Source organism: Vicugna pacos, chromosome X (genome assembly GCF_048564905.1).
Source record: "Vicugna pacos chromosome X, VicPac4, whole genome shotgun sequence".
Classification (NCBI taxonomy): domain Eukaryota; kingdom Metazoa; phylum Chordata; class Mammalia; order Artiodactyla; family Camelidae; genus Vicugna; species Vicugna pacos.
The window spans coordinates 41315091-41330430 of NC_133023.1; the positions used below are offsets into that span (position 1 = coordinate 41315091).

The window sequence follows — 15340 nt, forward strand, 5'->3', positions numbered from 1 at the left end:
GCAAGTTTGTAATCTATGTCTATGAGTCTGTTTCTGTTTTGAATTTATGTTCATTTTTGTGTGTGTGTTTAGATTCCACTTATGAGTGATCTCATATGGTATTTTTATATCTCTTTCTGGCTTACTTCGCTTAGAATGACATTTTCCAGGGACATCCATGTTGCTGCAAATGGTGTTATGTTGTCTTTTTTATGGCTGAATATTATTCCATTGTATAAATATACCACTTCTTCTTTTTAAACATGTTTTATTAATTTATAATCATTTTACAATGCTGTGTCAAATTCCAGTGTAGACCAAAATTTTTCAATTATATATGAACATATATATATATATTCATTGTCACATTCCTTTCTCTGTGAGCTACAATAAGGTCTTGTATATATTTCCCTGTGCTATACAGTATAATCTTGTTTATCTATTCTACAGTTTTGAAATCCCAGTATAACTCTTCCCACCCCTCACCCCCTTGGCAACCACAAGTCTGTGTTCTATGTCTATGAGTCTATTTCTGTTCTTTATTTATGCTTTCTTTGTTTTTTTTTGTTTTTTAGACTCCACATATGAGCGATCTCATATGGTATTTTTCTTTCTCTTACTGGCTTACTTCACTTAGTATGACATTCTCCAGGAACATCCATGTTGCTGCAAATGGTGTTATGTTGTTGGTTTTTATAGCTGAGTAGTATTCCATTGTATAAATATACCACTTCTTCTTTATCCAGTTACCTGTTGGTGGACATTTAGGCTGTTTCCATGTCTTGGCTATTGTAAATAGTGCTGCTATGAACATTGGGGTGCAGGTGTCATCCTGAAGTAGGGCTCCTCTGGAAAGATGCCCAGGAGTGGGATTCCTGGGTCATATGGTAAGTCTATTCCTAGTCTTTTGAGGAATCTCCACACTGTTTTCCACAGTGGCTGCACCAAACTGCATTCCCACCAGCAGTGTAGGAGGGTTCCCTCTTCTCCACGGCCTCTCCAGCATTTGTCATTTGTGGACTTTTGAATGATGGCCATTCTGACTGGTGTGAGGTGATACCTCATTGTAGTTTTGATTTGCATTTCTCTGATAATTAGTGATATGGAGCATTTTTTGATGTGCCTATTGATCATTTGTATGTCTTCCTTGAAGAAATGCTTGTTTAGGTCTTCTGCCCATTTTTGGATTTGGGTTGTTTGTTTTCTTCTTATTGAGTCGTATGAGCTGCTTATATATTCTGGAGATCAAGCTTTTGTCAGTTTCATTTGCAAATTTTTTTCCCATTCCGTAGGTTGTCTTTTTGTTTTACTTCTGGTTTCCTTTGCTGTGCAGAAGCTTGTAAGTTTCATTAGGTCCCATTTGTTTCTTCTTGCTTTTATTTATATTGCTTGGGTAGACTGTCCTAGGAGAATATTTTTGAGTTGTATGTCAGATAATGTTTTGCCTATATTTTCTTCTAGGAAGTTTATTGTATCTTGTCTTATGTTTAAGTCTTCGATCCATTTTGAGTTGATTTTTGTGTATGGTGTAAGGGAGTGTTCTAGCTTCATTGTTTTACATGCCGCTGTCCAGTTTTCCCAACACCATTTGCTGAACAGACTGTCTTTATTCCATTGTATATTCTTGCCTCCTTTGTCAAAGATGAGTTGACCAAAAGTTTGTGGGTTCATTTCTGGGCTCTCTATTCTGTTCCATTGGTCTATATGTCTACTTTTGTACCAATACCATGCTGCCTTGATGACTGTAGCTCTGTAGTATTGTCTGAAGTCTGGGAGAGTTATTCCTCCAGCCTCTTTCTTTCTCTTCAGTATGCTTTGGCAATTCTAAGTCTTTTGTGGTTCCACATAAATTTTATTATGATTTGTTCTAGTTCTGTGAAATATGTCCTGGGTAATTTGATAGGGATTGCATTAAATCTGTAGATTGCCTTGGGCAGTGTGACCATTTTAACAATAATGATTCTTCCAATCCAAGAGCATGGGATACCTTTCCATTTTTTAAACTCTTCTTTAATTTCCTTTATCAGTGGTTTATAGTTTTCCATGTATAAGTCTTTCATATCCCTGGCTAGATTTATGCCCAGATATTTTATTACTTTGGGTGCTATTTTAAAGGGGATTGTTTCTTTACTTTCTTTTTCTGTTGATTCATTGTTAGTTTGAATAAATGCAACTGATTTTTGAACGTTAATCTTGTAACCTGCTACCTTGCTGAATTCTTCGATCAGCTCCAGTAGTTTTCGTGTGGAACTTTTAGGGTTTTCTATATATAGTATGATGTTATCTGCATATAGTGACATTTTTACCTCTTCTCTTCCAATTTGGATCCCTTTTATTTTTCTTTCTTGCCTGATTGCTCTGGCTAGGACTTCCAAGATTATGTTGAATAGGAGTGGTGATAGTGGGCAGCCTTGTCTTGTCCCAGATTTTAGTGGGAAGCTTTTGAGTTTTTCACTGTTGAGTACTATGCTGCCTGTAGGTTTGTCATATATAGCTTTTATGATGTTGAGATATGTTCCCTCTATACCCACTTTGGTGAGGGTTTTTATCATAAATGGGTGTTGAATTTTATCAAATGCTTTTCCTGTGTCTATTGAGATGATCATGTGGTTTTTGTCCTTTCTATTATTGATGTGATGTATTACATTGATTGATTTGCGTATGTTGAACCACCCTTGTGTCCCTGGGATGAACCCCACTTGATCATGATGTATAATCTTTTTTATGTGCTGCTGCACTCTATTTGCTAGTATTTTGTTAAGAATTTTTGCATCTATGTTTATCAGTGATATTGGCCCATAATTCTCTTTTTTGGTGGTGTCTTTGCCTGATTTTGGTATCAGGGTGATGGTGGATTTATAGAATGAGTTTGGGAGTATTCCCTCCTTTTCAATCTTCTGGAAGAATTTGAGAAGGACTGGTATGAGTTCTTCTTTGTATGTCTGGTAGAATTCCCGGGTGAAGCTGTCTGGTCCTGGACTTTTATTTGTAGGGAGGTTTTTTACTGCTAATTCAATTTCATTTGTAATGATTAGTTTGTTCAAGTGGTCAGTTTCTTCTTGATTCAGTCTCAGTGGACTGTATGTTTCCAAACTTATCATCTCCTCTAGGTTATCCATTTTGGTTCCATATATTTTTTCATAATATTCTCATATGATATTCTGTATTTCTATGTTATTTGTTGTAACTGCTCCATTTTCCTTTCTTATTTTGCTTATTTGTGCTCTCTCTTTTTTCTTATTTGTGAGTTTGGCCAGAGGTTTGTCAATTTTATTTACTCGTTCAGAAAACTTTCTTTTGGTTTGATTGATTTTTTCTATTGTGTTTTAAGTCTGTATTTTGTTTATTTCCTCCCTGATCTTTATTATTTCCTTGCTTCTGCTGCCTTTTGGGTTTTTTTTTTTCCTCTTCTTTTTCTAATTCTTTAAGCTGGTGGGTTAGATTGTTTATTTGAGATTGTTCTTCTTTTTTGAGGAAAGCCTGTATCGCTATAAACTTCCCTCTTAGCACTGCCTTTGCCGTGTGCCATAAACTCTTTGTGGTCGTGTTTTCATTTTCACTTGTCTCAAGTTATTTTTTTTATTTCAATTTTGATTTCCTCATTGACTCACTGGTTTTTTAATAGGATGTTGTTTAATCTCCATGCTTTCCTTTTTTCCTCCTGTGTTTCTCTGTAGTTGATTTCTAGTTTCATGGTGTTGTGATCAGTAATGATGCTTGAGATAATTTCTATCTTCTTAAAATTGTTGAGGCTTCTTTTGTGCCCAAGTACATGATCAATCCTAGAAAATGTTCCATGTGCACTTGAAAAGAATGTATATCCTATTTTGGGGGGTGTAATGTTGTGAAAATATCCACCAAATCTCATTTTTCTATTGTATCATTCAATTTCTCTGTTGCCTTATTTATTTTCTGTCTGGAAGATCTGTCTAGTGATGTTAATACTGTGTTAAAATCTCTGACAATGATTGTATTCCCATCAATTTCCCCCTTTATCTCTGTTAGTAATTGTTTTATGTATTTATGTGCTCCTATATTGGGTGAATATATATTAATGGGTATAATATTCTCATCTTGTATTACTCCTTTAATCATTTTAATATGTCCTTCTCTGTCTTTCTTTATGGCCTTTGTTTTAAAGCCTATTTTGTCTGAAATCAGTACTGTTACACTTGCTTTTTTAGCTTTTCCATTTGCATGAAATATCCTTTTCCTTCCTTTCACTCTCAATCTATATGTGTCCTTCTTCCTAAAGTGGGTCTCTTATATGCAGCATATTGTAGATTCATTTTCAAGTGTTTTTTCCATCATAGTTTATTACAAGATATTGATTGTGTTTTCCTGTGCTATACAGTAAATTCTTGTCAGTTATCTATTTTATATGTTGTAGTTTGTATCTGTGAATCCCATACTTCTAATTTATCCCTCCCTTTCTCCCTTTCCACTTTGGTAACCATAAGTTTGTTTTCTACGTAAGCCTGTTTCTGTTTTGTATATAAATTCATTTGTGTTATTTTTTAGATTCCATGTATAAGTGATATATAATATTTGTCTTTCTGTGTCTAACTTACTTCACTAAATGTAATATTCCCTAGGTCCACCCATGTTGCTGCAAATAGCAATATTTCATTTTTATGGCTGAGTAATATTCCATTTTGTGTGTATGCTCACTTGTCTTTTTGTGTACTATATCTTCTTAAGGCAATTGTCTCTTGATGGCACTTGGGTTGTTTCCATGTCTTGGCTATTGTAAGAAGTGCTTCTATGAACATTGTGGTGCATGTGTCTTTTTGAATTAAGAGTTATCTCCAGATATATACCAATGACTGGGGTTGCTGGGTCATATGGTATCTCTATTTTTAGTTTTTTATGGAACCTCCATACTGTTTTCCATAGTGGCTGCAATAATTTACATTCTCATCAACAATGTACAAGGGTTCCTTTTTCTCTACACCCTCTCTGGCATTTATTACTTGTAGTTTTTTTGATAATAGTTATTCTAACTGGTGTGAGGTAATAACTCATTGTGGTTTTGGGTTGCACTTCTCTAATAATTAATGATGTTGAGCATGTTTTCATGTTCCTGTTGGCCATCTGTATGTCTTGTTTGGTTAAATGTCTATTTAGGTCCTCTGCCCATTTTTCGGATTTTTTTCAATATTGAGTTGTATGAGCTGTTTGTATATTTCAAATATTATGCCCTTGTTGGTCACATCATTTGTAAATATTGTTTCCCATTCTGCAGGGTTTTTTTTTTTCATTTTGTTGATTGTCTCCTTTGCTTTGCAAAAGCTTTTAAGATTGATTTGGTCCCATTTGTTTATTTTTGCTTTTATTTCTTTTGCCTTGGGAGACTGATATAAGAAATTACTGCTATAATTATGTTTTGCCTATGCTCTCTTATGAATTTTATGGTGTCATGTCTTATATTTAGGTATTGGAATTATTTTGAGTTTATTTTTGTGTGGGGTATGAAGGCATGTTCTAATTTGATTAATTTACATGTAGCTATTCAGCTTTCTGAGCACCACTTGTTGAAGAGACTGCCTTTTAAAAATTATATATCCTTCCCTCCTTTATTGCAGATTATTTGACCGTAGGTGCGTGGGTTTATTTCTGGGCTCTCTATTCTGTTTCATTGATTTATATGTCTGTTTTTGTGCCAGTACCACACTGTTTTGATTACTGTAGCTTTGTAGTGTAGCCTGAAAGTGTTAAAAGTTTTTCTGTTTTTAAATTGCCCATAAGGGGCTGTGTTTCTAAAGAATACAAAGAATGCATAAATCATAAGTGGCAACAACTTGATGACATTTTACAAAGGGAACACATGCGTGTAAATCCACCAAGACTGAGAAATAGATTGTTGCTGACACCCCAGAAACCTATATTATGACCTTAACTACTCATTATAGTTGAAAGTAAAACACTCCTCTGACCTATGTCACTATATATTCATTTTGCCTGTTTTTCAAACTATACAAACAGAGTTATCAATCATGTATATATTCATGCCTGGTTTCCTTTACTCAATACACTGATTTGGAGATCTTTTTATATTTGTTGCATGTATGGAAATTTGCTTGTTTCGTGGCTATATAATATTCCATTATACAGATACCACATTTGTATTTATTCCTTCAACTGTTGATAAACATTCAGACTGTTTCCAGTTTGTGACTATTTCTAATAATGCTTCTATTAACATCCTAGTCCATGTCTTTTGGAGAACATATTTATGCATTTCTGTTTGATACATACTTTGTGCAGAAGGCAGAATTCTATGATGATGCTCAGTGACCCCTCTCTTTGTATGATCTACTTTCATTGAGTGTGGATGGAATCATGGATATGATAAGATCTCACTGCCATGATTCTATTAAATTATATGGGGAGTGTAGGATTTGGTAGCTGTAATTAAGGTCATAGATAGTTGATCCTAAGACAGAAAGATTCTTTGGGGTGGGCTAGACCTAATTAGGTGAGTGCTTACAAGAGCCTAGGCCTTTGCTGAAAGAGAGATTTGAAGCATGGAGAAAGGATTTGGAAGGGGCCATTGGATGAGGAAGTGCGGGGAGCCTCTAGTAGATGAGCGCTACCCCAGGCTGACAGCCAGCAATGGAATGGGGGCCTCAGTCTTCCAGAAGCTGGGAACTGAATTCTGCTAGCAACATGGATGAGTTTGGAAGAGACTCTTTCCCAGAGCCTCCAGAGAAGAACACAGCAAGTCCACTGTCATCTCACCCTGTTAGGCCCTGAGCAGGGAAGCCAGTTACACTGTGCACAGATTTGTGACCTACACAACTGCGAGCTAATAAATGAGGATTGTTTTAAGCTGCTAAGAGTGTGCTATTGTTCCACATCAATAGAAAACTAATATAGGTTTTGATACCTGGATGTGGGGTGCTGCCATTGCAAACTCCTAAAAATGTGCACATGGCTTTAGAACCCAGTAGCGGGTGAAGGCTGGAAGAATTTTGAGGTAGGTGCTAGAGAGAGATTAAGTTATCTTAGAAAAAGCTTTAATTGCCTTGGATAGACTGTTAGTAGAAATCAGCTGAATTTCCAGACTGCTTTGGAATTCTAACTCTTTTCTGCCTTCCGTGTCCCCCTAAATTAAACCAGAATGTTTATATCTGTTATCCTATGCCTGTCCTTCCATTGTGTGTTGCAGGAAGGTAGTTTGTCATTTTAGTGTCACTGGTCCACAGTTGGAGAGGGATTTTGCCCGAGAAGTTGTACTGCATGGATTGTATTCAGGAACCTCATGCATGCCTGATTTAGATGATTGAGGTGATGAGATTTTGGACTTTGAGCCGATGAGATTTAGATGAGCTTTTGGAATTGAGCTCATGCTATAATACCATGAGAAATTTGGAAACTGTGAGATGAGGTGAATGAATATTCTATGTGGGACAGACTAGCTTGCTGGGTGCAAAGGGGAGAACTCTAAGATGACTCCTAATGGTCCTTGACCTTATATAATCTCCTCCCTTGAAGTATGAGAAGAGCTTGGTATTATGATGCCATATTGTTCTTGTAATTTGTTACATTATATGGGAAAAGAGATTGTGCAGATATATTGAGGTCCCAAATCAGTAGACTTTCAAATAATGAGGTACCCTGGGTAAGTCAGATCTAATCAGGTGAGACCTTAAACTGGCCAGTGCACTTCCTAAGAGACTCAAGTGTGAGAGAGTATATGGAAAGATCAATGTGACAAGAAACTGGGAAATTTCTAGAAGCTAAAAGGTGGGGGGGAGGCATACCACATGCTTAGAATACATGAGGTCCTGGGTTCAATCCCCAGTACCTCCATTAAAAAAAAATAGATTTAAATAAATAAATACACCCCCCAAATAAATTAATTAAAAAAAAAAAGCAGAACAGCATTCTGCCAATAACTTGAATGAGCTTGGAAATGTAACCTCCTGAAGAGCACCCAGAGAGAAACACAGCCAGCTCTCTTAATTAGTTTGTGTTGCTATTAACAAATTACCATAGACTGAGTAGCTTAAACAACAAAAATTTATTTCTCATGGTTATAGAGGCTGGGAAGTTCCATAGCAAGGAGCCAACAGGCCTGCTTCCTGGTTTGCAGATGCCTACTTTCTTACTGTATCCTCAGGTACAGAGAGAGCTCTGTTCTTTTCATTCCCTTATAAGGACACCAATTCCATCACAGGGCCCACCCCTATGACTCATCTAATCCTAATTACCACTCAAAGGCTCCACCTCCAAATACTATCAAACTGGAAATTGAGGTTTTCACATGTGGATTTTAGGAGAGACATTCACTCCATAGCATGGGCCAAATGATTTCTCAGGCTGATTTCACCCTGTGGAACACTGAGCAGAGAACCCAGCCATGCCATGCATGGACTTCTGAACTTACAGAACTGGGAGCTAATAAAAAGATGTTGTTTCAAGTCACTAAGTTTGTGGTAATTTGTTAAGCAGCAATAGAAAACTAATACAGATGGAGTTGCTGGGTTATAGAAAAGACATAAATTCATTTTTAATAGATGCTACCAAACAGTTCTCCAAGTGGAAATGATTGCTGTCCCTCCTTTGTGACTTCACAGTCATTCACGTTTTCACACCAGAGGCTCCAGACATTGTGGAGCAGAGAAAAGTAATTCCTGCTCTACTCTATCTGAATTCTAGTTCTACAAAATTCATGAGCATAATGAAATAGACATTATTCCACAACATGTTATTATGGAATGGTGGATGACCAGAACAGATTCTATTCATTTGTTCTTCATTTAAGTCCATCCTGTACTTTATCAGTATTTCATTTTACATGTTTCATTTGTATTCAATTCCTATTCCATCCTTCAAAATCTTGGATTCTGTTTTTCATTCCAAATTTCATTTCATTCTTTTTATGGTATTTTTCAATTTATAGTGCATGTTTGATAGTCCATTTATTTCAGACCATTGCATATTCTACTCCATACTATGGTCACTCCTATTTTGATTTCCTTCTATTTCCTTTAATATTTTACTTCACCTTATCCTCCATTTCATTTCTTTTCTCATATAACATATTTTTCTTTTCTTCCATATGCCATTAGATATTTCCATTTTGCATTACATTCCATTTTCCCATTATATTCCATTCATCTTTCCATTCGATAGCCTGTTCAAGTCCAATTCCATTTTATTCCAATTTCCACTAAAATCAGTCTCAATTTCTTTACATTCTGCATTCCATTTCAAATCCATTTTCCACTCCATATTAACACTTCAGATACCATTCCATTCTATTTTTGTTGTGTCTTAGTCAAGTTGCTCATCCATTCCACTAAATGTCCCAATTCATTTGGCCAAAATTGCTGTAATAGCAACTCTCAGGAGAACCACTTACCAAAATTTTTATCAAAGAATTACAGATGTGTATGGTCTGTATCAAAAATTTCCTTTTCTGGGAATTTATCCACAACAAGGCCACATTTGAGGATAGTGACAATTTTTAGTAAAAAGGATTATGTCTTACATTAATGTGTTATAGAGTGAAAAGTTGGAAACAACATAAAGGTTGATCAATACAGCAGTATTTGAAAATGTAAGCTTCCTCCATAAAAGGATTATTTTGTAGTTATGCAATGGCCTTGGGAAAATATATAGTTATTAACATGGAAAGTGTGTTTTCTGGATACAAAAAGCAGATCACAAAACAATGTATGCATAAACAATTCCACTTTTATAAAACCAAAGAACTATGAATTATTTACAAATGGCCATAAATATCAAAAAATAATTAAACATCCCCAGTACTTGCTTGTTGGTGTGTGGGAATTTAGGTTCTAGTTTTCCTACATTTGTTTTTCTGTTTTGGGGACTAAATATGTGGTAATAATGATTTTTGTAATAATGACTAAAAACTAGTGTCCAGATATTGAACTTCAAGCCTTTATATCAAATCATGTTTATATTAACAGAAACTAGAGAGCAGATCAAATAAATTAATGTACGTTCACCAGAGGATTACTATGCAGCCTATATAAATGATAATGCATCTTTAAGGACAGCATCACCTTTAATCCCAGGCAATCCCACTCTGTTCAGGGAGCAAAGCAGTGGGAATTACCTTGCTGGAAAATTCAACACATGGCCCCCACCACCCCGGCCTCCCCTGCGGTAGTGGCAGTACATTGAACATGCCGAGCCAAGACCTCGGTGTGGGCCCCATCCATTTGCTCGCTTTTACACTGCTCTCCAACCAGACCTCCCTGTGGGGACATCTATATGACCAGAGGAGTTCGGGGATTGTCCCCTTTAGGGTCACAGATATGGGTCCAGCGACCGAATCATATTCCAGGAGGGCCCACTAGCTAGTAGGGGTCGAGCCCCCAGAGTGGTGCTGACAGGCTAAGCTGGTGATTCAAATTGATTATAAAACTGCCTCCCCCACCCCCTCTTTCGTAACACACACACTTGTAGGGGCCCGGGTAAGGATGCGGAATTCACAGCATTGACGGGGCCACGCCGAGCTGGGTGGGGCCCAGAGATGTGGAGCACACCCTCCTGCTGTGCGCTAGATGGAGCCAGGGTGGCCCGAGCACCACGAGATGAGGGTCACATGACATCCAGTCCACCAATCAGAAGTGAAGACTCTGGCGGGCCCGCCCTTCCGCCTCACTCCTCGCGCCGAAAGCTCCACTGAGGCAGCATCTGCAGCCGCGCTCTCCGGTCCCTGAGCGAGAAACTGTCGTGATGGCCACCCAGTCTTCCTGTGAGAAGCAGAAGCCACAGCAGGGTGAGGTGCCCGCAGGGCCGAAGAACGAGGTCGCCTCTGTCCCTGGCGACACCCGTGGGACCCGCAACCCCCATCCCGGCGCCTCGGTCTCCACAGTCTCTAGCGACCCGGCTCCGTTAGTGGGTGGCGCCCTACGAGGTGGCCCAGCAGGTTCCTCCTCCTGCAACGTGGCTGCCGCAGGCGCCTTTTCGCTCCCTGGGGAGGACCCGGGGCTGCCCTCCGTGGACTGTGTGGAGGAGAGGGGGCGCCCCGACCTCCAGGGAAGCGGGGGTCCCCACGCGGAGATGAGAGGTGTGGTTCCTGAACAGGGCCGAGGCGTCCGGAGGGCGCCTGTGGGCCGTGGGGCCGCCGCCGTCGGGCGAGCTCCAGGGGGCGCTGGCCAGCGTCCCGCCCAGGCCGCGAGCCCAGGGAAGGGCAGTGGGAGGAAGCAGCCCCGACGTGAGGAGGAGGCCCGGGCTTGGAAGCCTCCGCAGCGCAGTATGTTTCCCGGGGCTGCTGCGCCCCAGGAGTCGCTGCCTTCGCTGCCATCTTCTCCGAGGCCCGAGCCCCACAGCCGCGGCCATTCTCAGGCTTCTCGGTGGAGCCAGGCAACCCTGCCGGGTCCTGCCCCCCGAAGCCAGGCCGAAGCAGCAGGCCCTCCCCTCCGCCGCCGTGCCAGCTCGCCGGGCCCTGCTTTCCGCACTCGTGCATCGGTGCAAGGCCCGGCCCACAGCCACGCCACCCCGCCAGGCCCAGGTCTCTAGCCGCGCATCCGCGTCCGGCGGTGCCATTCGCGGCCGTCCAGCTGAGCAGGGCCCTGCTCGCCGGCGCGGCCGTGCACCCAAGCCACGCCCTTATCACCGCTGTGCACCCGGGCTGGGCGCTGCTCTCCCACGCCATGCATTACCGCCAAGCCCTGCTCAAAGCCGCCGCCGCCGCGCACCCTAGCCAGGCCCTGCTTTCCGCCATTACGACTGTGTTTCCGTTTCAGGCCCTGCTCAAGGCCGCCGCCGTGCTTCTGCGCCAGACCCTGCTCAACGCCGCGGCCGTGCTTCTGCACCAGACCCTGCTCAAGGCCGCCGCCGTGCTTCTGCGCCAGACCCTGCTCGACGCCGCGGCCGTGCTTCTGCGCCAGACCCTGCTCGACGCCGTGGCCGTGCTTCTGCGCCAGACCCTGCTCAACGCCGCGGCCGTGCTTCTGCGCCAGACCCTGCACAACGCCGCCGCCGTGCTTCCAGTCCGGGCGCTGCTCAACACCGCCGCCGTGCTTCTGCGCCAGATCGTGCTCAAGGTCGCCGCCGTGCTTCCAGTCCGAGCCCTGCCCAACGCCGCCGCCGTGCTTCCAGTCCGGGCTCTGCTCAACGCCGCCGCCGCCGCCGTGCTTCTGCATCAGGCCCTGCTCAGCGCCGCCGTCGTGCTCCCGCGCCAGGCCCTGCGCTCAACAATCACGCCAACCCGCCAGGCCCTGCCCTCCGAATCCGCGCATCCGGGCCAAGCCCTGCCCTCCGAAGGAGCAGCGCTAATCCAGGCTTTGTCCTCCGGAGCCGCGCTAATCCAGGCTTTGTCCTCCGGAGCCGCGCCACCCAGCGAAGGTCTGCGTCTAGCAGCCGCTCCTCTCGGCGCGGGCCTGCTGGCCAGAGCCCTTCATCCCCTGCTTTTGCCTTAGGAAGGCTTGTCTTCCAGAGCAGCTCAAGCTCTCCTGATTCTGAGGTCTCAAGCTTTGCTTCCCAGCAGGGTTGGCATGCAGTCCGTATGCGTGCTTCCTCACCCTCACCTCCCGGTAGGTTGCGTCCTTTCCCTCAGCCTTATGGTGAGAATTTCTCCTCCTCTTCATCCTCCTCTTCCTCCTCTTCCTCTCTCTTACCCCGTGAGTCTTCTGACCAGAGGCCCTCCTCCTCCCCCTCTAATTTTTCTAGCCAGAGTTCCTCCTCCTCTTCTCAGTTTCCTGGCCTGGGCTCCATCTCCACTCCTAGCCCTGCTACCCTTAGGCGCATCTTGCTGCCAGAGTTTGAAGTGCTGAGCCCTGTCTCTTCAGAAGAGACAGCTGAAATGGGGAGCACTCCTCCCTCTTCTCCACCTCCTGTGCTGTGATTCTCCATGAGCATCCTCACAAGGCCCCCAGAAGTAATCACCATCCACCCACTGCCCTGAATGGGTTGCCTGCTCCGTGGTTACTTGTGAGGTTTACAGGTGTTCTATCCAACTTAACCAACTTGAGTGGTTTTGAAGTTGTTGTTTGGAGAGGCAGTTTTGAAGCCTCTTCTCCCCCACAATGGCACTACCTAGCACTTATTTGCTGTTGGCACTTGATTCCAGGCCCCCTTCTCCCCCAAAAGGGGCTGTCTTTGCCCCTAAGCAGAGATTGCCTTTTCCAAGTTGTTTTTCTAAAATGAAATCTTTGAGTGAATAAAATTTAAATGTTGATTTCACTTTTAAAATGTATTTTTTTATCGTCCAAAAAACTGTTAATCCTGTGTCTTACTTAAAGGACCTGAGAAAGTTGTTACCATACTAACTGACTCGTTGGAAGGGAGAGGAAATAAAATGCTACCCTAGCAAGCATTTATTTCCACTGTCTAACATGGAGTTCTATCCAGAAAATTGCCACTTATATGCTATATATCCTTTTTCAATAGGTGATTTGCATCTTGGACAAGAAAAAGGGGCAGGGTTTAACCCAAGGTGGCTGGAGAAAAGGAGGGGTGATGGAGATATCCAGGTTGAAGAAAGAGGCAGAGCATGACCCTGTATGGATAGAGTGGAGTACTTCCTCGTCAGATGGAGTAGAGAGTGCTGAAAGGAAGACTCAGGATCAGGAAGGGGGAGAACAGCAGGAGTTAGGAGTCCAAGGGGGCAGGTCTCAGTTTTTGGAGGAGGAAAAATTTATGTGTTGGGAACAGGGGCTCCTGAGGTCTCTTAGGGGTTGGGGGTAAGGTAGAGGGAGTGATTCAAGGTTAATGATATAAAAATGTTCAGCTATTTAATGAAAATTGTGTTGATGGATAATCTCAAGGTCCTTGAACTCAAGTTCACCATACTAAAATTTACACAGCCCCTGTTGACCATAAGCATTTCTTTGACCTTTGTTCCTTCTCATATTCTTTCCTTATTAAAGTACCAAGTGCCATCGCACAGCAAACCTCCATTCTGCAAAATGCAATAGACAATTTTTAGATTTCATCTTAATTAACCTTTTAGCAGCATTTGACACAGCTGATCATTCCCTTTTCCTTTATACATGTTCGTCCTTAGTCTTCATAAAGATTGCTGTCTTTATGTTCACCCCACATTCTCATAGACCTTTCTCATTTTCCACACCTCTGATGGATTGCCCAAGGCCTCTGCTTTTTGCCCTTTTTTTCCTACACACAATTTACTTCCCAGGTGATGCCATCTAATTTCACATCTTTGAGTATTGTTTTAAGCTGGTGAATCAAAATATTGTATCTCCACTCCCACCCATTCTCTTATACTCCAGTCATGTATATGCAGCTACGTAATTGACTTTCTGTTTGAGATGTCTAAAAGGCATCTCAAACTTCAGTAATACGCAGTTCTGTGCAGTAGAAATATAATGCTAGCCACACATGTAATACCATTTTCTAGTAGCCAAATTTTAGAATGTGTAAACACAAGGACATTAACTCTAATAATTTAATTTCATCTGTACAAAATACTATTTCAACATTTAATCAATACAAAAGTTATTGAGATATTTATATTTTTCCTACTAAGCTTTCAAAAGTTGATGTGTAATTGACACCTGCAGCATATCTCAGATCTGACTAGCTGCATTTCAAGTACTCAGTAGCCACAAGTGTGGACATAATGCATACAGCCCAGTTTTAGACCTTCTCATTTCCTTAGTCTCTTACTTCTTACTGAATCATGATTCCAGCTTGAGCACTTTCTCATAATTTTGGGCTCCTATCCTAGAAGGGAGCCCTGAGGTGTCAATTTTGAGGCTGCACAGGCACTACGATGCTTCCAGCACCTTTAGTGCCTCTTGAACTGGACTCACTTACCTGGTATCGAAAAAGGCAGAAACCCTGCTGGTTTCAGCTTGTCTTTCCAGTGAGTTGACTAGTTTGTGGTGCTCCTATTATCAAGTTAGTAAAATGCTGTGTTGCTGCTTTTTTTTTCCTTCCTGCACAGACACTGGTACCATATAAGTAACACAAGTTTTGGTGGTTTGTCCTCATCTACTTGAATTTGGGGGGTTTAGGGGATACCTTATAACCTAGATTTGGTGAAAATATTATTCATGTATTTTGCAGTTGATCTCTAGTTGCTCTGTCTGTTTTTATGTGGGTGCTTGGAGAGATCAAAAAGCTATATAGCAGCTGCTGCCACCATCTCCCCAGAATCCCTGCCACCAAGAGTCCTTGCTTCTTGAAAAATGTACCACCTCCCCCTCAGGTATTTCCCCAATGTCTGGTAATAACAATGCGTATAGTCGATCTTTTGGTACCTCTGGAAGGAAAACAGTGGGATCTATCGCCTGTACTAAAATGGAGTAAAGTGGAAGAAAGAATTAAACTCAGGAATCAGAACCGAAACCTATTGGGCATGCCACTGAAAATCTTTAGAACTAAAGGAAATATTTTTGAGAACACATTT

General features: G+C 41.9%; 1 protein-coding gene across 1 annotated transcript; it reads left to right on the forward strand.

The window, feature by feature from the left end:
- The first annotated feature begins 10698 nt into the window (after positions 1 to 10698).
- Positions 10699 to 12476, forward strand: EZHIP (EZH inhibitory protein). Its single transcript, XM_072956703.1, has 3 exons — positions 10699 to 10971; positions 11033 to 11476; positions 11712 to 12476. Exons 1-3 carry the CDS (start codon positions 10699 to 10701, stop codon positions 12384 to 12386), a joined length of 1392 nt encoding a protein of 463 aa, XP_072812804.1. The 3' UTR covers positions 12387 to 12476.
- The last annotated feature ends 2864 nt before the right edge of the window (positions 12477 to 15340 follow it).